Source organism: Hydractinia symbiolongicarpus, chromosome 13 (genome assembly GCF_029227915.1).
Source record: "Hydractinia symbiolongicarpus strain clone_291-10 chromosome 13, HSymV2.1, whole genome shotgun sequence".
Lineage (NCBI taxonomy): Eukaryota > Metazoa > Cnidaria > Hydrozoa > Anthoathecata > Hydractiniidae > Hydractinia > Hydractinia symbiolongicarpus.
In genome coordinates, this window is record NC_079887.1 from 14,427,319 (window position 1) to 14,451,266 (window position 23,948).

At 32.8% G+C, this 23,948-nt stretch overlaps 1 protein-coding gene across 4 annotated transcripts; it reads left to right on the forward strand.

Annotated features, from left to right (window-relative positions):
* Positions 1–1,803: 1,803 nt before the first annotated feature.
* On the forward strand, positions 1,804–22,319 carry LOC130624361 (uncharacterized). Of its 4 annotated transcripts, none has more exons than XM_057439954.1 (11): positions 1,804–1,956; positions 4,914–4,941; positions 5,904–6,106; positions 7,221–7,586; positions 12,482–12,745; positions 13,560–13,581; positions 14,338–14,546; positions 15,403–15,756; positions 20,427–20,693; positions 20,928–21,047; positions 21,915–22,319. In XM_057439954.1, the coding sequence occupies exons 1-11, from the start codon at positions 1,902–1,904 to the stop codon at positions 22,010–22,012; spliced, it is 1,986 nt and encodes a 661-aa protein (XP_057295937.1). In that variant the 5' UTR covers positions 1,804–1,901; the 3' UTR covers positions 22,013–22,319. The 4 variants fall into 4 exon arrangements, with proteins under 4 accessions (XP_057295937.1, XP_057295938.1, XP_057295940.1 ...); XM_057439955.1 differs by having other exon boundaries at positions 20,430–20,693; XM_057439957.1 differs by lacking the exon at positions 7,221–7,586.
* Positions 22,320–23,948: the final 1,629 nt, after the last annotated feature.

Here is a 23,948-nt window from a genome sequence, read left to right on the forward strand (position 1 = left end):
CTATGTCTCTGTTCTAAATACCTTATTTGTGTTTGTATAAGGAGCAACTCCGTTCTTGTGACGATGCATAACGCTATTGAATTTTAACTTTACTAAACTTCTCAAGTTTTCCAGATATCTGGTGCTCCAACTTACTACATCCTTTTTTTTCTCACGATTAGGTTCTTGGAAATTTCTTGTAACGTTATTCACTTCATATGTCACTAGTAAAATAATATAAGAGTGTCTGTGATTTAACAAGGTAACAAAGATGGACTAGGGTCGTCTCCGAGATTGTTTCAAAAAAAATCGTTTCATTTTTTAATTAACATAGCATGTCATACGAATTTGAAACGATTTTAAAGTAATGTTTAATTTTTTGAAATCGTTTCAGATCGTATGGAAATCGTTTCAGATCGTATGGAAATCGTTTCAGATCGTATGGAAATCGTTTCAGATCGTATGGAAATCGTTTCACTATTTTGCAAATCGTTTTATTAAAGAATAAAATTGTTTCATAATCGTTTCAAGATTATTTAAAGACTGTTTTGTTATATTTACTTGAAATCGTTTCACATACCATAATTCGTTTCAAAATCGTATCATTATGATCGTTTCAGTATATTTATTTTAAATCGTTTCAAACTCGTTTCAAGGTAATTCTTTTACATTCTTTTAACATAAAAAAATAAAAGAAATTATTAACCTAAGAAAGGTCTCTTAATAAAACCTACGCGCTATCACATAGGTTTTTCTATCGCTGCTTTTCGTTCTTAAACTTTTAAAATGCGATCTCAAAAAGCATTTCTATCGTCGTTCTTCGTTCTTAAACTTTTAAAATGCGATCTCAAAAAGCATTTCTATCGCCGTTTTTGTTCTTAATTTTCTTTCATCGCAATATTTTCCATTTTTAAAGAAATTGTTAGTTTTAAGAAAAACTTTTATTTTTAGTTTTGAAAAAACTGTTTTACGATATTTATGATAAAAGATGTTGTTGATGATGTCGATGTTGTGTTGAATGAATGAAAGAGAAACAATAATTTTACATTTATATATAAGTTTAATTGGTTTTTAATTAGTTAAACATCGTTTCAAATTTCGTTTCAATAACTTCAAAGACTTTAACATCTTACAGATAGATATATAGATCGTTTCAGAATTTTTTCTAATCGTTTCAAAATCGTTTCAAAATAGTTTCACAATCGTTTCATTTTTACGTAGTTTATACAAAGTCGTTTCGCAAATAAAATATGAAACATTTAATTCGTTTCATGATACGATTATGAAACGATGTGAAAAAAATATTGAAACGATTACCATACGATGAAAATTGTTTCAATTCGTATCAAAACTGAAACTATCTTGGACACTATCCATAACATGTTGTCTTGAGAATTGTACTAGGCCATTACCGCTTGATGGTACATCCATTTATTTTTTTTCGACAATTAAGAAGTTAGAAATTTCACAGCATAATTTATTTGCACATATTTTTAGGTCAGGAAATCAATTAAGATTTTAAATTTCACCAAGCAAGCTAATCAAGTTAGTAACAGCAGCTTTCTATTTGTTTCACGTTTTAAATTTATATACCTCTACTGAACACACACCGTGTTTTTTTAATAGATCATGGTACCTTATTAATGGTATCTCAGTTAATTAACTACCAAGTTATCTTGTTAGACTATATAAACAATAATAGTATTGTAGAAACACAATGGAACGTCTTATAACCAAAGTATGAATACAATTTAACCAGAATAAAAAAAATAAGATTAAAAATTATAATTTAATAGTAAATACATTTTTAAGACGTCAATAAGCTATTTCGTAGATATAAATTGGTGTTGTAAGTATAAGGTTTTATAGTACGATAGAATGTCTAGCTAAATCTCGCTCTTGAATTATTAGAAGAAACTGAGATGCAGTACTACAAGGTTTTATTTCTTATATTTGTGGTTAACTTGTCGTTATTAAGTAAGTTCTATTTTATTTTATGAGTAAGGAACAGGACAAACGTATTATTTTACTTGTTATTCTACGATATTATTTTAAACTTATCATGTCAAAGTCATATTTTCAATGATCCTTCTTTTTTACTACACTTTCCTATATAAGTAACACAACCGTTTGACTGACGTTCAATGTTACTTGTATTTTACAAGCTTAACTAATATTGTATTTTACAAGATCAACTGTTAAGCCTAGTTCCCACCAACGCGTTTATTATTAAAAATATGTTTATTACTAAGCTCGTTGAGTTTATTTCTATCTAATTGATTATGCAGTAAGATTATGTGTTCATACTGGACTTAAAGATAATTAACTCCTATATATACGGAGGTGTGGCACCCGAGGACCAAAATATGCTAATATCAGCAGCAAATATCTGAAAATCATAAGGCAGAACCACATTTTTTCAAAATTACCCAGAGTTCTTCCTCAACGTTGTCCGTCATTTTGGCTAGCGCTGAAAGTTGTGACTGAGACGGGGTTGGAAGCTCAGGGATCGTGGCTTGAAACTAAAGACATGCAAAGAAATGCCATGAGTAGTGCAAGGGAAAGAAGAGGAATTCTTAAGTAATTTTTATTCATTGGATTTGCAAGAATTTGAGGTGCCCCACAATGAGAAGTAAAGAACAGAAACGCCTTTCCGATGTCTGATGATGAGTGATGGTCACATCTGGATAATACTTATTTTGTGATTTTAAGCTACCTAGCCAGTACCATGCCAGCACTCCTGGGCACATTTGTTATTAAATAATTAGGTGATAAGGTACAAGAGCTTAATATATTACTTTAATCTAGCTAGCTGCACAAGAGATTTTTCAAGGCATTCTGTCATTTTAAATAAAAATAGGTAGCTATTTGGACCTCCCATAGCAGTGAACATTTAAGACTTGAGTATATAGCTAGTTAGGTATGGAAGACATTGCATGTTGGTAAACATGTTTCCACGACAAACTGAAACCTATATTTCATAAATAAATTTCTGCATATATAAATAATTTTGTAGATTTTCAGTTTTCTTTTATGAAATAACAAAATTTGGGAAAGTATAGCCAGAAGTAATATTCGCTTGAAGTGGGAAGACCTAAAGTCTTCAGGTTAAGACTTAGTAAAGCGTAAACTTATTGTAATGTGCTACAAATCCAGTGGACAATTATAGCATTAAGAATATCTTTTTCATAAACCAACACTCACAGGACTTATGATAAAGATAAGCCTATTGTTACTTCTGAGAAGCAAATACAGTTGTTTAGCATTTTTCATTTTGCATAAAAAGTTCCTGTGGATATTCAAAAATTAATTGTGAGTGGCACCAGACTGGGCGATTAGTGCAAAGTAAATGTGTTGCAGATGCAGGTGGACATTTAGCACTGTGCTTTAGAAGCACATTCCTTTTTTCTCTGAGCTGGATAAGGTATTTGGTCCTAAACCTGGGACACATTGTATCTGTTTGAATTATTTTTAAGCCTGAGAATCACTTAGAATGTTTTCTGTACACTTGGCCTGTCAAAATTGATATGCTGTCAAAAAAAGTTTATCGGCGTCTCCAAAAATGGCGAAAATTAAGAACTCAGAAACTATGATAGTAGTTTTGGGTTCATTTCATCAAACTGGTCTAAAAACATGTAATACTAAGTTTCAGGTCATTATTTCAATTTTTACTGAAGTAATAGGACTTTTACTTAGTATAGTTTTAGCATAGTGTTTCATACAGCTGACACCAAAATGACTGCAGGGACTAATCGGTTTGAAATTATTTATAATATTTTAATAACAAACTTTCTCTCTTGATGTGTTTTTATTTTCCTGCAAAAGTTCTTGCATAGCTTATGTATTAACATTAAGATAAGAATGAAAAAGTTACTGTGAGATATGGGTTTTAAACCTTAAAAATTTCCAGCGAGAAATTTGAAAACTAATGAATGACAAAATCGCAAAAGTTTTTCTTCAAATTTTTATTTTTGTTAATGTAAAAGTAATCCACATGAAAAAAGTGCCTGATGCTTTTTATGAAGAAATCTTCCATATTAGCCATATGGGGTAACTTGATGAACAATGCATTTTCCTGCAGGTGTTCTCAAATATGTGTAGTATAATCTTAAAAATGTGATGTAAACCCATTGGTATTTTTGTAACAAGTACCAAATTTTGTTCATTTCTTGCGCTTATGAGTGCAACCAAAGTGCCCTGTACGTAAGTCCTAAGAATTTATGTCATTGACTCACTCTTTACGAATGACACCACGTAACAAAGGAAGACCATGCTTTGCTATTTCCCGTAACCTATACCGAGTAAATGTGATATATATCAGAATTAATTGTCTTTAATTTTCGAATGAGAGTTATGAATTGTGATTTGTAAGTATAGATGTGGATAGCGAGGACATCTGAAGTTTTTTACAAACAAATTTAAAACAAAACAAAAACAACACCAAACCTTGTTTATACTCTAGTTTTTCATCTATCTCCAAGCGTTCTCCTTTCTGTCTTTTTTCTTGTATTCATCATAGAGACAGGGATAGAGTCTCACCAGCTCAGACAGTGTTCCTCTGCTACTATTCTTATTTAAGAAAAGAGGAGTGTTTATTTTTTTGAAAGAAAATTTAGTTTTTATCCTACTTAAAAAAAGATGACATAGGCTTTCTTAAGAGTGCGACGTGAAGTAAAAATACGGCATAAAAATACGTGTAACTGACCCATATACGGTATGACACTCAAAAAAAAGCTGCTCCTGAATAGGTAAAGTTGTCTAGCTTCTTCAGAAAAAAGTATCCTGTATGCCATTTTATAGTCATTGTTTAATAACACAATTCGTTACTATAACACCTAATTGGTTATTCTTCTTATCCTTGCTGAAGTACAGTTGTCCTAAATTCCAAAGTTTTTCCTTGAGCAGCTCTTTTATTGTTTTTCAACTCATTATAGAATGTGACGAAAACTTGACTGCAAGAAAGTAAGTAATTTTCTCTTTTTAAAAAATTACCATTTATTTGTTAAATCATTGTCATTGAATAATATAACATAATATGACATGATAATACTTATATTATTCGATAAAGTAAGTATTTGTAACTTATTTGCACCGTCCACATGCACGTTTGACACATGCAAAGTGCATTTAGTTATAGCGCTGAAATTAGATATACAAGTGAATTTAATAACTTCTGAGCGAAAATTTGTAAAGTATTGTGACATGGCACAGATTATATGTTACCTTTGCTTTGTTTCTTCGTGCAATATAACAATTGTGTCAGGTTTAATTAACTTTAAAAAATACTGCCCTTAATTGTATAAATAAATTTTATGCTGACTTTTGGAAATACAGTTTGCCCTATATGAAACACATTTTTGCGCAAACTAGATCTATTGTTCAACTAAATTAATGAGAGCAAATTCATATTTATTTCAAAACTTAATTTGCAAAATTGGAATTAGGTATTACACCTGTACGCATATGCGAGAGGGTTTACCATATAAGTGCTGAGCCTGGTGCTTTCCTATGTTCTTATTTAAACCGAACCTGGGATAAATTTTTTTGAAAATAGTATAACGCCTATCCGGATGTGTACCGTACGTTTCGAACTTACGCGGAAACTTTTTGTGTAAAATATTTTTTGGAGAATATATTACACCTGAAACACTATAATGCTGTGTGCGCTTCAACCATTTAAGACATTGAGCATGCCTGTACCGTACTATAGTACATACATATCAAACTTTTTATCCATTTTTGCTCCAGTTTTGGTTTCGTTAATTAAGCTAATAAGATGTAAAATAAATATAAGAAATTATTCTCTTTAATAACAAAATTTAATAAAATAGCCGGACCCTTATTTTTATTTTCCCGCAACAAAATTGTAAGCTTTCATTAAAGGAGTAACGTGCTATTATTTTCCTGATTTTTTTTCTTTTTAGTTGCATTCCCTACAAAGATGTGTTGCTGCATGGGCAATGTTTTGATGCATTGTCTAAGTATAATATCTACAATTATAACATGGAGGAGCTGAAAAGCACTGATAGAATTTTGAGTGTAGTCTTCTCGCTCGTTTCTGGGTGGAAGAATGCCGATAACCATACAAAGATGATAGCGATTAATAGACAATTGCAAGAACACCTAGGTAAGACTGCTAAATCTCAATAATAATAGAGGTTGACTGTCTGTGCAGTAAAACCCATAACAAGAAGAAAAGAGTTAGTTTGAAATTTCTTAACACAAAAACTCGTTCTTCGCGGTACCCTCTTTTATGCAACTTTCAATCCGCTTTTAATGGTGTTTTGGCCTAAATATTGCTTACAACTTATTGAATTGAAGGGTCGAAACCGTTCTTGGCTGTTGGTTATAATAACTGGGGTGGGCGTCATTAGAGACGACTTTAAACGATAGTGACGGTGAGAGCATTTTTAAAACAAAGTTGATTTATTTTTTTCTGAACTTTCAGTTACGATTTTGTACTCTAAATTTTAAAGTAAATATTTAAAAACGCTTTTAGCCATTGGTCATAGATTTCGTTTCGTAATCACAGGTTCTGTGATTCGATCTACCACGCGGGCATGTTTAGCAACCCATACCATGTAAGAGAGATTGTATTGGTGTATACTTAATGTATATATTCAGAACACAGGACCTACATTGATAACAGTGTTTCCAACACTGAAGTGGCTATATTTTGTATAAATGTTTACAATAAACAAACAATTTAACGATTTTGGCTGCAAAGCTACATCCGTCAAAAACTTGGTAACTATTTATGTTTTTTTTTGCTTGTGTGTTCTGCTGAACAGTAAAAGTATTCAACATAAAACAGATTTTGTGCTGAACAGTGTCAATTACACAATTAGGCAAAAACAGCTGTTTCCACAAATATTATTCCTAGGTACGTAGGCTTAGATAGTCACTTCAGCACAGCGACTCTGGCAATACGTCCATGAACTAGCTATACTTTCCTTTTTTTGTTTTAAATGCGCTCTAGCTAGCCGACACATTTTACTGCTGTTTCATTGCTAAAGTTTGTATTATGAATGCATAACCATATTTAAAGTAAACACACACATAAAGTCCTATCTACCTAGCTTGACTAACCTAGATGATATTCAAATTATATCATCTGCAATGGCGGATGTGCCACAAAGGATGCCTGTATTAAGCAGCCCCATCGGATGTGGTGTTAACGAGGTGTGCAACGCTGCGTCTCCTAGCTTTGTATCTACTGCATTTATGTTGTTCTAATTTAGATATGTGCAGTCATTTGCCCAAATTTAAAACAAATTTGGAAAATATCACTGAAGTATACAAGGAGAAGATTTCGTTATTCTTTAGTTGCTTCTCTTATGATATCAAGTGGATTCTTTGTCATCTAACACATTCAGTGTGCTTACAATCAAATGTTGATGCTTCAGTAATACTATCTCCACCTTGTAAATCAACCTGCGTCAATGACAAGTGTTTGCCTTTGTTTAAATATGTTTACAATCTGATCAAAGATTTACGTAGTATCTGCCATGTATCGATGCCTCACTTGAATGACAGCAGATTTAATCTAAATTGTCAAGCTTTACCTGAAGCGAATGTTACTTATTTTGAACGTTGTCAAAACAAAGGTATAATTTTAATTAAGTTTAAGTAACTGGTTTATTTCCTTTCCCCTTTCGCTAAGGCAACTATACAAATCCAGTTTTTCTAATTGTTAGTTTAGTCTATTTGCTACAGTTATAGGTTTTATGATGGAAGAATTCAGTTTTTAATACCATGGGGAGTTTTTTTGTTCTTTTTTATACAGCTATAGGCAGTCTTAACACCTGTAATGATGAATCTTTACGAGGCGGAAAATTGGGGGGGGGGACTTTTTTCGCTGCTACATTTTTCGCCTCGTGGAGATGGCTACCAGTCGTTGCTCGCAATAAATTCACATTATTAGTGGGACTAGTCGATAAAGCCCGTGGAAAAATCCACTTAGGCAAAAGGCCATTAAAAAAATAAGTTGCTTTAGATGTTTTTTGCTGATGTAAGAAATGCATATAGAAAAAAAATGTTCTTAAAATCTTACACAAAATGTCAAATGTCAAATCTTACACAAAATAAAAAAAGAACAGCTTGCAAGGTGCAAAATCTAGTTGATAAAAAGTTACAACAACGACACTCACAACATCGACACTCACAACACCAATACTCACAAAACCGACAGTAAGAACACCAACAGTCACAACACGGATAATAACAATGTCAGAAATAACGCATCTCAAATATGTACATCTTATAAGTGATTATGTTGAAAACCCTCAGTATTTTATTCTGAAATGTCAAAAAGTTGGCCTGCAAGAGTTAGCACAAATCAACAAAAATAAGTTCTTTACACATTTTAAATATAGCCATAGTTTAGAAAACATTAAAGGTAAGTCTACAAAAATCAGTCATTTCAGTTGCATACCATTCTCTCTCACAAAAATTTACACACAGTGTAAAAATCAACCAGTTAAGAACACAAAAAAATTTCTTTTTTAGTATTATGATCCGTACTGCCCTTTACCAACAAATCTGAACCTAAATGTCAAAAAATCAATAATCAAAGAATCTTGAATTAAAAAAGATCATTATTTTGGAAACATTGTATACGGTTCGTAAACAAAAGTTTACACAAAATGTAAAACAGATTGGTTTTTGAGAAACACATCTAAATCAACAAAAATAATTTCATTCAGCATGTCGTATATTGCATCAATCTTCCACCAAAAGGTTACGAAACACATTAAAATTTAGAAAAATCAGTCATTTCAGTGCATACAGTCATCGCCCATTAGGTTACAAAATCAGAAACAAAACAATAATAAATAACTTAACACACACACTTTAAATTCTATAAAATTCGTTCCACTTGTCATATTGCATGTGTTAAAGTGCACAGGTAATGTGAAAAAAATTATAGATGAATCCAGCGTGACGTGATTTGTTTACTTTTTAGCGGTAAGCTCCTTGGCTCTGGCTTTTGCGTGGCAGGAAAAAAGATGCTAGGATTTGGTAAAGAAAGGTCTTTTACTGTGGATTTCTTCTAACGGGGACATCGCTGGGGTTATAAACTATTATCGAGTGTAGGTTGATGCCTTGTTTTATTTGAATTCATTAAAAGTCATAAGAAGTGAAAATTACTTTGCTTCACCTAGCACCCCAATCTTTTTCCCTGCCATGCAAATGCCAAAGCTGAAAGAGCTTATCACTGAAAATGTAAACAACGGAATTCATCTATACTCTCTATGGGCATAAAAATACATCCTACTATCCTGCAAAAGTTCAAGTCTTTGAAAGATTTTGTAGGTAGCTAGCTAGCTTGTTACATCAAAATTCGTGCTCATAAAAGAAGAGAAATTTGGAAACTATAGTAGTTAGCTATATATAATTAAAAAAGAGGAATAACAACAGAAGTCATAGGTTAGAGAGCTAACCATGGGATGGGGAGCTGGACTTGGAGGCTAACATTAGCTAGCTAACAGTAGAGCTAAGACACCAAGTTAAATACACTTAAACTGGGAACACTTACCTAAAATTAAAGCTAGCTATTTATGCTTAGTAAAACACATATAGGGGGAAGCAAATATGGCTACATACGCGGTAAAATATGAGACTGTAGTTTTTATTGGGAAATGCGAGTCTGCTTGCTCCACCGACATAAAAACCAAACGAATAAAAATATCAAAGTTCTTACTATTTGTGATTTCAAATCCACTTTAAACTCTAGCCTTTGTTTTCTACTTCTAACTTTACTTTACATCTAGCTCCACTTCTCACTTCACTTTTCTACTTCTTCACTTGGTCTCTTTTCTTTTTAAATATATAGCTATGCTTTTTTAAACCACTTTTTTTCCTTTTTTTCAAGGTAAAAGGATCGTTCTTCTGTGCTTCCTTTTGGTGGCCTTTATTTTCTACTTCTAAATTTACTTCACTTCTAGCTCCACGTAACTCCACTTTCACTTCCAACTTCACTTTTTCTACTTCTTCACTTGGACTTTTTTCTTTTTAAATATAAAAAAATATCAAAGGTCTTACTATATGTGAATCCAAATCGACTTTAAACCCAAGCTTTTATTTTCTACTTCTAACTTTTCTTTACTACTTCTAGCTGCACTCTTCACTTTCGAAGCAACTTCTCGTGGCTTCTAACTTTACTTTTGTACTTCTACTTCTCCACTTTGACTTTTCTTGCTTTTAATATCTGCACTTTTATGTGACTAAGGGATCGTCGAAAATAAGAAATTTTTTAACCGCTTCTTCAGTTCGCCTTTTGTGTCGAGAACTTTGTCGAGAAATTTTTATGTTTGTTTGTTTTTACGCTAACGGAACTTTTTATTCGAATGCCGTCCCGTTCGAAAGTACGCATTTCAGCCAATCATACTGCTTATTTTCTATCACGTGGTTTCTAACGGTTGCGAGACAAATGTAAACAAAACAAAAAAACTCGGCAAACGCGCGCACTCGGTTGTTAAAGAACATCGTATTTGCAAAAGTCACAGACAGAAGCTCTGTATTATTATAAGAGATATATATTGAACTGCCTTTTTTGGAATCGGCGCGACTGAACTTAAGTTGTATGCATTTCGACATTTATATTCATGATGTTATTTTAAAGTTACTATACCTTTTGACATCAGTCAAGTTAAGTTTCAAGGCACTCGTTGTATCGGGCAAACCATTTTAGTCAACCCTGCAGCTTCGCTTTGCCGAGACTTCGCGTTTATGAATAGACATTTTCGTTTGCGTCCAAATTCTCGTATGAAAAAAAAGCACATTATAATATCTTTGAAGAAGACTTAATTGATTAGTTAACTTATTTCACTGGGCTATTGTATAAAAGGATCCTCAGATAAAGTAAAATGCGATCATATGGAAAATGAGCCAATCCAGTTTGGCCAGATCGCTTTCATATGCTGTGATCTGGGTTAGGCAGACAAAAAATTTCTCGTGTAATGTATGTTGAATTTTATAATTTTGTGCATGATTATCTTAATTTCGGCTGTTTTTTTTGGAGACTGACAGCTTATATTGTTTCGTTAATAATGGTATAAAAATGAGAAAGTTTGAAGTTTAATCTGTTTTACAAAACTACTAGGCTTTCGTCTTTGCCGTTTGCTTTTCTGTGATCCCAAAATATGATCTAAAACCATCTTTACATTTTTTCTTCACATTCTTTATTTTTGGAAAAGTTTAGTATAAATTTTTTATACGATTTTTAACCTAATATCGTCGGAAAACTATCTTACCGTAACTTGCGTTCTGCTTGCTGTAGGTAAAACATACCTCTCCACTTTATGGTTTTGTGAAAGAGGTTTAAAATGTAAGAAGTACTGTCCTAAAAATTTAGTCACAAAGGTAACGACCATTACCTAACTGTTTTTTACATCTTCTTATGCTGCACGTGGTGGCTCATATAAATGATTATTAAAAATTGATTTCTAAAAACATTATTTGGGAGAAAATATTTGATCGTTATCACAAAGCAAAAACGTCAAATACATTTTCAAAAACTATTTTTGCACCTTCCAGATCTTTTTCGATCTGATCACTAAAAATTTTTTTTAACAAAAACTGATTTTTTTTACACTTATGCCATAAATCCCTTTGATACCCAAATATAACTAAAAACGGCAGAAATGTACCTACCAAAGTTTATATCCATAACTTATTTACTGATAGCTATTTTTAATTAATTTATGCGGGAAATCCACTGCGATGATTGGATAGGAACCTTCACTACGGGCTCTATACAGCACGGTAGAACTTTTAACCTTCGGTCGGTGTATAGTCCTCGCAAGCTTGGTCTGCACTTTCGACCTGACATTATATTTCTCAGCATAGATAGACAGAACAGCTTATATTGTTTTAATACGCTTTATGACCTCTTATCTGGCTTTAAAATTAAGTTTTCTGGCAAAACATATTTCGTTCATTAATGTCCTTGCTTTTGCCCATTGCAGAAGTTGAGTTTGTCGATATTTTCATTTGATTTAAATGTGTCAGGTGCTTTACGCACGCGTTAGATTATGTCTCCTAAAGTTGAGAAAATATAGAGAAAGTAAGTCTACCTTTTATGTGTCCATTGTTTAGTATCAACAGATGGGTTAACTTACCCACTTTTCCTGGTTTACTTAGGGCTGCAAAAAGAGCAATACTATGACGAGTTACAATTTGTTAAAAACATGTACTTTATGTCTCCTTTGCATAAAGCGTGAACGTATTTACACATGGATATATCGGATATTTTTTAAAAATAGTTTAATTAAAATTCACTTAATGACAGTGTGTAATACTCAGAAAGTCTCGTGTATGCTTTTTAGCCTGCCCAACAAGACTAGCTCGCTCTATGTGATTGTATAGAAAACGTTAGTGAGCTCATATGATCAGTCCTATATCATCCTTTTCAAATACAGGTTCTACAATGAATATAAATTATGTGCGAGATTTCTTACAACGACACATTTCTCAAGATGTTTGTTTTACTAAATTACAGAAAACCGGAACATCCTGCACACGCGATACTGTTACAATTATACCCGAAGAGACGACAGCTTTGTTGGAGAAATCGGCGAGGGATGCGTATTTTGGAGTGAAGCAAACCCGTACGTATCAGCGAGCGTTTATCCAACTTTGTATAAGCAATATTGTAGAAATCCACAGGGATTTGCCACCACACCATGGTGTTACACTGATATGCGAAGCCGTGCCTGGAAAACGTGTGGATACTTAGAGAAATGTTTGACACCTGAAGAAAAAAGTAAGTACATATTTTTCCTTCGATCATACTTGATTTTAAATGTACACTAATTGAAGAGGGAGCACAAAGCTGCGAATAGATTTTTGCTCCTACAAGCCACAAAAGAAAATTTCAACAAATCGAAAAACGAATTTCATAGAACTTGCAATTTTATATTAAGTTGTGTCAAAATTTTTAAAAGTGTAAAATCATATCACATGGCTTAATATAAACAGTATGGATAGCATCAGAATGTTAATTGGGCACAAAGCGTCCTTAACAAAACATTTCATAATAACAGGCTAGCCCTATGATTTGTAGGATAATCCACTTATTACAGAGAAAGTATGTTTCACGAAATCAGGTTTAAAGTTCGTAAATATATTTTTAACTCATCGAAAGGCAAGAATAAGAATGCCACTTGTCTAAAAGTCTTTTCCACAATACTCCATAACAGTAATACTTTCTTTTCTTTATATTTATGTACTGGACACCTGCCTGCCAAATCTTTGCATCCTATGTATTAAAACTTATTTCTTAAAATGAATCACATAATCACAGAAATAAGTTTTTAATGCAGTACTTGTTCAGACCTTAACCAGGTTTTAACCAGCAAGTACATACTCAAATCCCAAACCCTCTTAAAGTTTGAGTTGCCAATCAGTATTGCTTTTACCTATAATAATCTAAAATAAGTTACAAGACACGTAAGGTTCACTAAGACTGCAGACATTTCTTCTCGAGACAGCGTGAAGTAGTAAGCATATAATGTGATTTCATTTGCCTATAAGCTATAACCACAGCTGTAATATTGCTTGTCTAATAATATTTTTAGATAAAGAACTTTGGACAAAGACGTAAGCATATTATTTGTCCATATTATAATACCCGTATACGTCTGTTTCTCACGCAAAGTGGTACTGGAAATAGCAAGACGCACGCAATGCGATGTAAAAAGGACGGGCGAACTCTTTGCTTCCACGAGTCACTGCCTAGTTAACACTATTTACTTTAAAGTCTCAGTTATTGGATGTCGCTGAAGTGATGTAAAAAATATTTAAATGATGCTGACATGAATTTGTATTTCGGACAAATAGATCAGAAAAAGGACAGAAAGAGAACTATATTATCGATATTGTAACACTAGAGTGAGCGAGCCTCGTGTTCTTTAAATAATTGTAGTAGAATTTTAAATAAATAGCCATTAACTGTTACTTTATTGAGGTACCAGTTACACAAATAGTCTACTACTTTGATTTGCTTTATGAGGTACAGCATTTATTCGCTGCATTTTAGGTAAAGATACATTCTTACCAATTTAGCGTAGCTGTCACTGTCATTAGGACAAAAAGCGTTTCCGCAATAATTGCAGAAATATTTCAGAGGAATTTGATTCCGTCGCAAAAATATCGGGGATTACGAAGCGTGATAAGGCTGAATTACAAAGTGCTTCATGAAAGAATCACAATTTCCGATTTTTCCACAATTTCAGTGTGACAAAATTGTGTTGTAAAGTGCGATGGGATTACAATACATTTGATGGTTCTAATGTTATAAAATAAAAAATGTCAAGTAGGTTATTTTGCCTCTAAAGTATAATGTTCTTTTTCTAGGCAATGTGTGGAATACAAGAATATTGTACCAGATCAGTTAGGGTTTTGCACAAAATATCTAAATAACAAAAAAGTGTATCAGAGTTTACGGGGTGGTGAAAGGGATAACAGGATCCTTGGACCCAAGTTGTCTCTTTTGAGCATGGTTAGAAGGATTTTCAAACAAAATGCTTATGTGGCAATACTAAGATATATAGAGATAATGTTAGGTAAGTGCTTTATTTACGTTTGTTGTTATTTTTATCAAACACATAAATATATCATAAATAATTATTCAAATGTAAAAGAATAAAACATGATAACACAATCTTTTCCCTCTGGTGCCAATTGTAACTAGCAGTAGATATTTAGTTTTCGTGAAAAGATTGCAAAGCCTTAATTATTTCTTTTTTTATGAAATCGTTTGCATATAAAAAACACCATACAAGACTATATTTTTCGAAAACATGTACAATTAAAAGTTTATCACATGAATCGAAAACAAGTCATTGTATTTGATAGCTACATTCGGTAAACTTTTGTCCAATTTCAGATATCGTTTATTAAGTTCTTTGGTTAACAGCATATAGTCTAGGAACCTACAATGAATTCTATGTGGTCATACAATTAAATTTTCACATTTGTATATAATCGAAATAAACACAAATCATAACTATTTATCTGAAGTTTGAGGTAAACTAAGAATTTTTCAGCGGTCGATAGCACCTTGCTCCTAACGGCTACATGCTAACAAAAGAATAATTGGACCGTGAATATCTGTTTGTGTCATAAAAGTATGTTATATTCGAAAAAAGACTTGAAACAACCAACAAGTTCTTCTTTCTAAAGTAAATCATAACTTCACTCTACCAATCAGGAATATCATATAAGGTCTTTTTGCCTGATATTTCAGCTAAAAAGAGAAAAAATATATGCTTTTTGCACCGTAAAATTAAAAGATAAGTAAAGATTGAACTCGTTCCTCGATGTAACTTGTGTAGACTTTAGCCAATTAAAGCGTCCTAAGGCAAAATTAGACAAACTTTGACCCCATGATGATATATTTAAAAACATAGTTTTCTTTAGAGCCATACACCAATTTTGGGTTGGATAAAATTCTATTAAATTTAACAAGAAGTCTTCAAAATGTTATTGAAGAACTTGGCCAACACCCAATTCTATTCAAAAGGATTTTCTGTATGGTACGATTTAGAGTTTGCTTAACTTCGTCGAAAGATAAATCATTCATTATATCCTGGCCATGCCGCAGCTTATGCGAAAAATATTTACCAGTTTCGCAAGAAATATATAACATTCTTCATCAACTGAATAAAATACCTTCAGAAGAATTCATAAACGTGCCCGATTTGGGAAATAAATCTGTCTGTACATTTCTTCCGGAACAGGATATAACACACTTAGAACGATGTCAATTAATTGGTGAGTAACTAATTTGGATAAAAATTTTAGAATATTGTTAGTGGTGAAAATATTTGTAAGCATTACCTATCTCGGTTTATTTGTATTGCAATGGCCTCATCATAAAATAAAACTGGAACTTCAAACACAGATTATCTATTTTAACCAATGATAGCTACCAATTTCAGCTGGTAATTAGGTATTTTAAAATCTTCTTATTAATGAAGCGACAAGTACAACCCGTTTTTGCGGGTTATAAGTGTTCAAATTAATATAGCGTGTCTTCAAGGAAAAGGTACAAACTTTTCAAATTAAGAATTTAAGAGAAAAGCATTGCAAAAAAAAGAAAGAAAAATAACTTATTATAATCAATTTTCGTAAAATATGTTTTATGTTGGCCTATGGTTGTTTTCTGGTTGCTTAATTTTACTGATAAGACTGGTTTAATGACCCTTTGTGTCAGGTTGTAGAGGTTACACCCTCTAAAGACAAAGCACAGTTCAAGATCTCCCTTATTGCAAAGATAGTCTGCATATTCAAGAACGAACGAACGAACGAACGAAATGAAAGCTGTTTTACATCACATTAATTATACAGGATTTAGAGCATATACGCCAGTGCGTAAATTGCTTAGAGATGGAAGAACATCGTAGGTGGAGCTTAAAAAGAAAGAAAACAGTTTTGGTGGCATAGCAAGTAGACATTCCCAGGAGAGTTCGGTCCATCTGGTTCAACATCCCCACACCTGCTGTTTTAAAACTTTCCTCATATCTTTCTTCCATCAATTTATTTTCACAACTTCTAAGAACCTTTATAAAATAACTTGTCAACACTCGAGAGACCTGCAGGTAACTTTTCATTATGTTCGTTAATAGCCTTTGTATCTGAGGTAGACCCACCAATAATAAGACGTAATAATTGCACAGGCATGGTGTGGATAGAAGAAAAGAAGGAAGAGAAGTATGTAAAATCTTAAGGCTTTGTGACAGCAAAAAGAATTTGAACTGAGGGACTTACCCTTTCTGATCACAAAGCCACTTGATTTGTGCACACGGAAATCTATGGCAGCTGATTTTAGTGCTACAGAACACCTAGAAAACAGCGTTTAGGTAACAGACATTGATAAAGACATCATGGTGATATCGTCTATAAAGGCCCTTATTAAAGGGAGTGATACTTTCTTTTATGCAAAGGGATCCAGTAGTGTATACCCATGAATAGTATTGATGATTACAAGAAAAAGAATAATTGACAGTGTACAACCCACAAAAATTCCCCGCATATGTTTATGCCAATTGCTTGGTGCATACAGAGAGACAGATTTTCTGTAGACATTGATGTAATATTTTATTATAACACCATAGCGTTTCAGGGCAAAAAGGATAAGTCGGTGAAGAAATGATGGAAAGGCATTTGCTATATCTTGCCAGATTGTACCTAGATCTGACTTAGAAGAACGGTCATCTTTTAGTGCTGACCATACAATTGACATTTGTTCCTAGCAGAGAGGAACTCTTTCCATGCATTCCTTCAAAATAAGATACAAAGATACAACAGAAGCTTACCTACGACATACCTAGGTCCATGAATCCGTTGTGGAATTACCTGGTTGATGACGTCATTAATAAACCTTTAAACAACAACATCTTTTCAACCGTTTGTTAAGAGTACATGCAAGATCTGGTAACGGAATAAATATTGTAAAAGAAACCTTAACTTTTTTTAAACTCTCATATCTCCTTAGCCACAGGAAAAACCACGCGATCTTATACATTGTCATCATCAGAGTTTCAAACTCTAAGGAAAAGAGGTAACGGCTAAAATAATTTATTTGTGCATCAACCGGCCATTACTTTCGTCATCAAAATTCAAATGAAAGATCTTTTTTGTTTCCTTTTGGCCTGAGTTGAAATTTACATCAATTATTTTGGATATTAATTCAGTCTTTCTTACCAGAACTAGCAAAGCTGTACTTCCGTTTTACAGTGTCATTTACTATTGTTTGTCACTATCTGATATATCATTATACCTCTTAGGCTCAACCCACAAGCCAAACTGGCCACTAAACAAAGATGTGTGAAAGTCTCTTAGTTGCATCTTCTTTTTGCCATGTATACATTTGCAGCATTTTCGGACTAGATCCTAGTACGCACCCGCTTGGGTTCGGGGTTCCGGATCTTAGCATGCCCATTCCTAGAAATAACTTGGGTTCAATAATTCCATGCACGAAATCTTTAGCATCTTGAACAATTCAACCTCACATGCTTGGCTGAATGCGGAATAAAGAACAAATGAAGTAATACAATCGCTTTTATACAATTATTTTTCTATAATCATCATGATTATCATTAGCATTCAATGGTCGTCGGTATATGCAAAATCTTTATACCAATGCTAGTTTATAACAATACTTGTTTTCAAAATTTGTTTTTAAAAAAGCTGTGTTTTTTACTTACGATGGTGATTTTGACGAGAGTATATGGTTTGCCAAGTTTTCAGATTCAATTGTCCAATATCTCAATGGCAACTGGAACTTTATTAACAGATGTACCAGCAATGGCGATATATGCATCCATCGTTTTTTTCCTCAAAAAAAGCCTTTTCATGCTTAAACGTTGTGTGTCCAGTTCAGATGGTTCACTTATTGTGGTTAAACTGCTTTGATAATCTTTTCTTTCTATAGGTTTTTATTAATGCATTTACTCTGCTAAAAACTGTAGTCTACTATGCTAATTTATGATGCTAATTTATCTATTTCTTTAAGATTTCCATTGTTCGTTCACGCAACTGGTATTCTTCTTGTTGTAATGACATAACTTCTATATTTTCATTCAAGGGGCTACACAACAGTTCTATAAATAAAATCCCCGCAATCTCCGAAGAATTGCGAGTAATAACGAACCAGGTCAATGTGCAAGAAATTATACACAATTTAGAACTACATAGAGGTTTAGACAACTTGTTAAGGAATAATTAATATTTTATGATTAATGTGTAATTTTTTTAATTTTTATATTTTTAAAAAGGAATCTTCCAGAATCAATTTAGTTCTCATCGTATTTCATCATCAGTGGCTAGAATTTCGATTATTACATCCATTGTTTTTTGCACCGGTACTGATGGATATAAGTTTACAACATCATACTAAACTTGTACTTCGTCTGGCGTGATCGTACAATCTTTTGAAGTTTCGACAAACGTTCTCGAACTCTTCAACCTTGTGTCGTTTTTATTCAACGTTGGTTGTGTGATCATGACAAGATGTTCTGATGTCCTATAGCTTGGTGTACCGATCGTTGATACCGAAACTCTCATTGGAGAGCTTGTGAGCCTTTACTGTACCATACATCCTTGGCGGAATGGGGTTGTTCGGGTAGAGATATTCGTACTTTTTTTTTGGTGAACTTTTTTTTTTTTTAAGTTTTAAGAGAGTAGAACAGCATTTTCGAGCAAGGGATGGTGTCGAATCGTTTGTTATGACTTTGGTTTCGCCGATTTGCTCGTCTATTTTCTTGATCGCTTCATTTTTCTTAATTCGCGCTATTACAGCTCCTTTATCGTACGGGTAAATAAAAATATTTTCGTCCGATAGCAATTCCTTTAACGCCTTCCTTTGGCCTGATTATCAATCATTAATTAATTGATTATAAATATCAGTAATTCGAAAGTTTGTTTTGACAAAACAACAGAGGCAACGTGAAGAGCTGTAATTGTGAAGAAATGCTATGTTGCTAGCATGAGAAGATAATTAATACCTCTTAATAGACTTCAAGTCATTGTTGTTGGTCAGACTGGTTTATGTACAATAAACTTATATGCTTCTATTGAAAATTTTGAAGGATATACCTAGCTAGCTACTTAAAAAGATTTGAAGTTTATTTTATTAGAAAGTTTGAGTTAAAAACTTTTTATGAAACTGATGTAGTCTGATGTAGTCTTACATTTGACATGTTAAACAAGATTAGATAAGGCCACCTAGCTTAAATTTTCCTTTCTGATGCAAATTGTTTTACGTTATATTGCAACACCATATTTTTTCAATTAGATATAATGTGCATTTAAATGAAAGCGCTGGCTTTTAACTTTATATTACCAGATTTATTGGGTTACTAATGAGATGTTTTTGAAAACCAGCCTCACCACCAAATCTATCGTTCTACATTTTTGCTAAATTAGATTTCAAAGCGCTGAAGTGGGTAAAAAATATGAATTCTTATAAACTTTTTAAATATTCAAGGATAAATTTTGTAAAAATATTATAAGTCTATAAAAAAAGAGCAGCTAGCTAGCAAACTGGGCCATGTGCAATTCCTTACAAAGGTTTTATCGCTATTTGAACCAATAGTGACCCACAATCTGACAGCACATACGCTTATAGCGGGCGTAAAGATCATGGAGGAAAGGAAGCGTAGTTTCAGTTTTTTAGATCCTAAAAGCGTAGTTGAATCAAAGTGGCGAAGGTGCCAGAAGCAGTTACATATTACAATCCATGAACAAGTAGAAGGATCGAATTCGAATCCTCATAGTGACGAAAAATATAAGTAACTTTCCGAAACAATTTTACAGTGGCCCCTATAAATCTTTTTAAGTGTTTATGTAGCATAACAGCAGAAGCGAAAACGATCCTGAGAAAAGCTGGATTTAAGCAAACAGCTTAAATAAACATGTTTTTTTCTTCACTATTACTTTAGAAGATTCAAATCAGAACTTCACAAAAGTGTGTTACGAAGGAAATGGAAGTGGTTACATTGGGATCATTAATGTTACATCTTCTGGAAAAACCTGTCAACCCTGGTCTATAAATCCTTATTTAGACCCTGGCTCTTACCCAACATTAAAGGAAAACTTTTGCAGAAATCCACAGGGTCATTTGCATAAACCTTGGTGTTACGTAGAAAAGTCGATGCAACGTTGGGAATACTGTGACGTCAAAGAATGCAGCAAAAATATTATTGATGGTAGGTATATAAATGATTATTGCTCTGCAAACATTTCACATAAGAGTGTGTAATGAAAAAACCCAGTAACTTTAAGCTGATATTTGTGTACATTTGCTAGAGAGTTTTATTTTTTCAGTTTTTCTCTTTACAATATCATTAAAGAAATAGCTAACTTATATTTTTCCCAATTTTCTTCACACTTTTTATTTTAAAGAAGTATAAAACGTCATTTTGAAACTTTTTTTGTTACAGACAAGGAATTGTGGGAGATAAATGTTTGGATGATTGTGTCATTGCTTGGAGTAATTATGGTTTTGTTAGTAATGGCTTATTTCATCAAAAAACACCGGAAACAATGCAGGAGTAAACAAGGTTTGTTATTGGTTATACAAAAGCATCAATATTTTCCCGTTTATGATTATTAGTGACAGAAAAATCTAACCTAGCCAAACATGCACAAAAATACTTGGATGTTGTTTAACACGTAAATAGATAGTACTTATCTACCTATCAACCTACCAAGCAAATTGTTGTTTAAATTGTCTGAACACATGACTACGTAATTCCATAATATAAGTTCTGTACTTCGTCTTTTCTCGCGATAATTTTTAGCCGGTCTTGCGTGACTGTACCAAAATAATATATTTTTGAATGATGACAGATACTTTTCCTCATTTTTCCTGTGAACACGATCATTCTTAAATGATGTTTTAAAAGATTATTATTTAAGGTGATGGTGTATTTCGTTTAGTACAGCAGAAACAATTAATGCCGGGGCAGGGGGAACGGAGAGAGGAGAGAAAGCATGCCCTACCTGGGACACATTCATTCATAACGTTAGAACCATTAACCCATTGAGCCTGAAAATGGTGGTTAGGCACGCCCATTTTATAAACTCTATCTCATACCTTTTTATTGTTTTGATAAGTTAGTTTTATTTTGGAAGAATAAATATCCCAAAATTTAATTGTCCGAGTTTTTAATAGTCCGAATTTTAAATTGACCTGACAATCTAGAAATTTTCCTAATGTTGTGTCCCCCAGGGTTTTTTTAATAAAAATAAAGAAAGGAAGTAATTGCTATGTTCTTTGTTTTTGATAATGCGATATATTCAATTTCATAGTCTTTAAGAAAGACAATGAAATCTTTTTCTATTGCTTTTTTCGCTTTCATCATAGGATACATATAGATTCTTTGTAAATATCATAAAACAAATTTTGTTCAAACTTATTTTTATAGTTAATGTACCGTTATCTCCTTATCTTGAATACAACTGCAACGACGACAAAACGTTATTAAATCTTCTGCTACCTCCACAAAGTGAGACCAAAATGTAAAACTAGACTTTGTCGTGAAATACGCCAAAATTGCACATGTATGTGTTGATGCAATATTTTCCAATATTTTACCGATGTGGTTAATCGTTGTGGTTAATGGTTGTAATGGCACTGCACACCGTATGTCTGCAAAGAACCAACATACTTACTCTTCTCGGCAAGTTAGACGAAAAGAATAATCACTGTAATATCTAAGAAGTAATTTATCTCAAACTTATTCGTAATGTATAAAACTTACTTTTTGCTTGTCAGTTTTTACTGATCGTATTTCCAACGTTCTTTGTTATTAAATACAATTACCCTTTAATTATTTTGCAATTATTCATAACCCTGAAACTAACGGAAGCGGAAGCGACGACAGAGGTATTCTCCAGTAATTAGTTTATGGAATATAACCTGAATATAACCTGATAACTTAAATTGGATTTTATTTAATTTATTTCCTTTCTTTCTTTTCCGACAGGAGAAATCAGAAACTTAAGTATTTGAATTTGACGTTTGAAATAATCAGAATGATTTTTTCAAAAAAAAGAACAATGGCGAAACACCCAAAGTTATCAACTTTACTATGCGTTGTCAATCACAAATCTTCATCGTTTGGGATGAGGGTTGGGAAAATTTAATGGTTTTGTAGACGCAATTACGTTTATGTTGAAAAACTAATTTTAAATGTCTCGTCCTTTAAATAATTTTTTAAAATATTAATGTATAGTTGGAACAACTGAAATTGCTCTGCGGCAGGAAAAGGGCGCGGGAAAAGGGGTTTATTTTGGATTGATAGGGGCAGAAATCACATATGAAATATTTTTTGCAAAGAAATTCTTGTCCTTTTGTGGTGATTCCATCTTGTTGTTTTATAGCCACTGACTTTCTTAATGTGGAGAGGTTTAATGTATACGCCAGAACGTTTAGTTTTGATGTTTTACTACCTAAAACTAATGAAAATTTCCATTCCCTTTTTATAAAATTTCCGAAGTTTTTCACAGTACCAAATTATAACAACTTTAGAATAGATGTTTTGCCGAACTTAAAAAAAAGTGACAAACCTTACTGATGCATCGCAAGTGGGGGGCAGGACAAGCTCTCAAAAATATCAAAGAACAAATCTCTCTAGATACAATTTTTATATACCCTTTTGGCCCAAATCAAATAGTTTTTGTCCGACTACTATTCCTTTGCTATCAGCATATCTCTCTTGTTGCGTTGCACTTGGTAGTAAAATGTTGCGTTATGCACTATCACTATCACTTAATCTTGTGTGACGAAATATAACACAGAGAAGAAGTAATGGCACTACCTTTTACAGGTTAATCGTGGGTCGAAAAAATTATATTTCCCTTGTACTACTAATATTAACAAAAATCCTTCTCCTAATGTCTATCAGAGGTCATAACAAAGAATTATTAAATTGTACTTGTGCGAGTACCTTTGTTATGACCTTGGCGTTATCGTTATGTTCCCTTTGTATGTGATAGAAACTGCCCTCTTTTTCTGATGAGATAAATTTATATTCATTACGCCCTAAAAATTTGTAGTCAACAGTTACTTTGTGTTTTGATGTTTTCGATTAGCATTTATATTTTGCATCTTTCTTTCTTATCTAAGAAAACAGTCGTAAAGTATATTGTTATGTTCTTTATACTTTTTACATCATCTTTAACATTACTGATTTTTTTCCATTACTCTTATTCATACAAAAAGTTACTATTCCTTTTTTTAGGGTCCGAACGATGCCTTTGTTGAAATTACCAACGGTTATTTACCAGTCAGACGCCCTATATCGATTAGCTAGCGGCTACAATGTACACACGAAAAAGTTAACAAACTTTCTTTAAATTCGAACGCTGTCAAACGTCCAAATAAGATATACTGTAAATCCTTTAATTAACGCCGCGGCGCTTAATTAAAACTCGACTCTTTTGGTGAGGCACTTAAT

What these genes read in the sequence shown, in the direction of transcription:
- LOC130624361 (XM_057439954.1), top strand. Translation starts at nt 1,902, where the DNA reads ATGCAGTACTACAAGGTTTTATTTCTTATATTTGTGGTTAACTTGTCG. An exon ending in ACAATTGCAAGAACACCTAG is followed by an intron (nt 6,107 to 7,220) that starts GTAAGACTGCTA and finishes GTTCTAATTTAG; the next exon opens with ATATGTGCAGTCATTTGCCC. An exon ending in ACAATGCAGGAGTAAACAAG is followed by an intron (nt 21,048 to 21,914) that starts GTTTGTTATTGG and finishes TTATTTTTATAG; the next exon opens with TTAATGTACCGTTATCTCCT.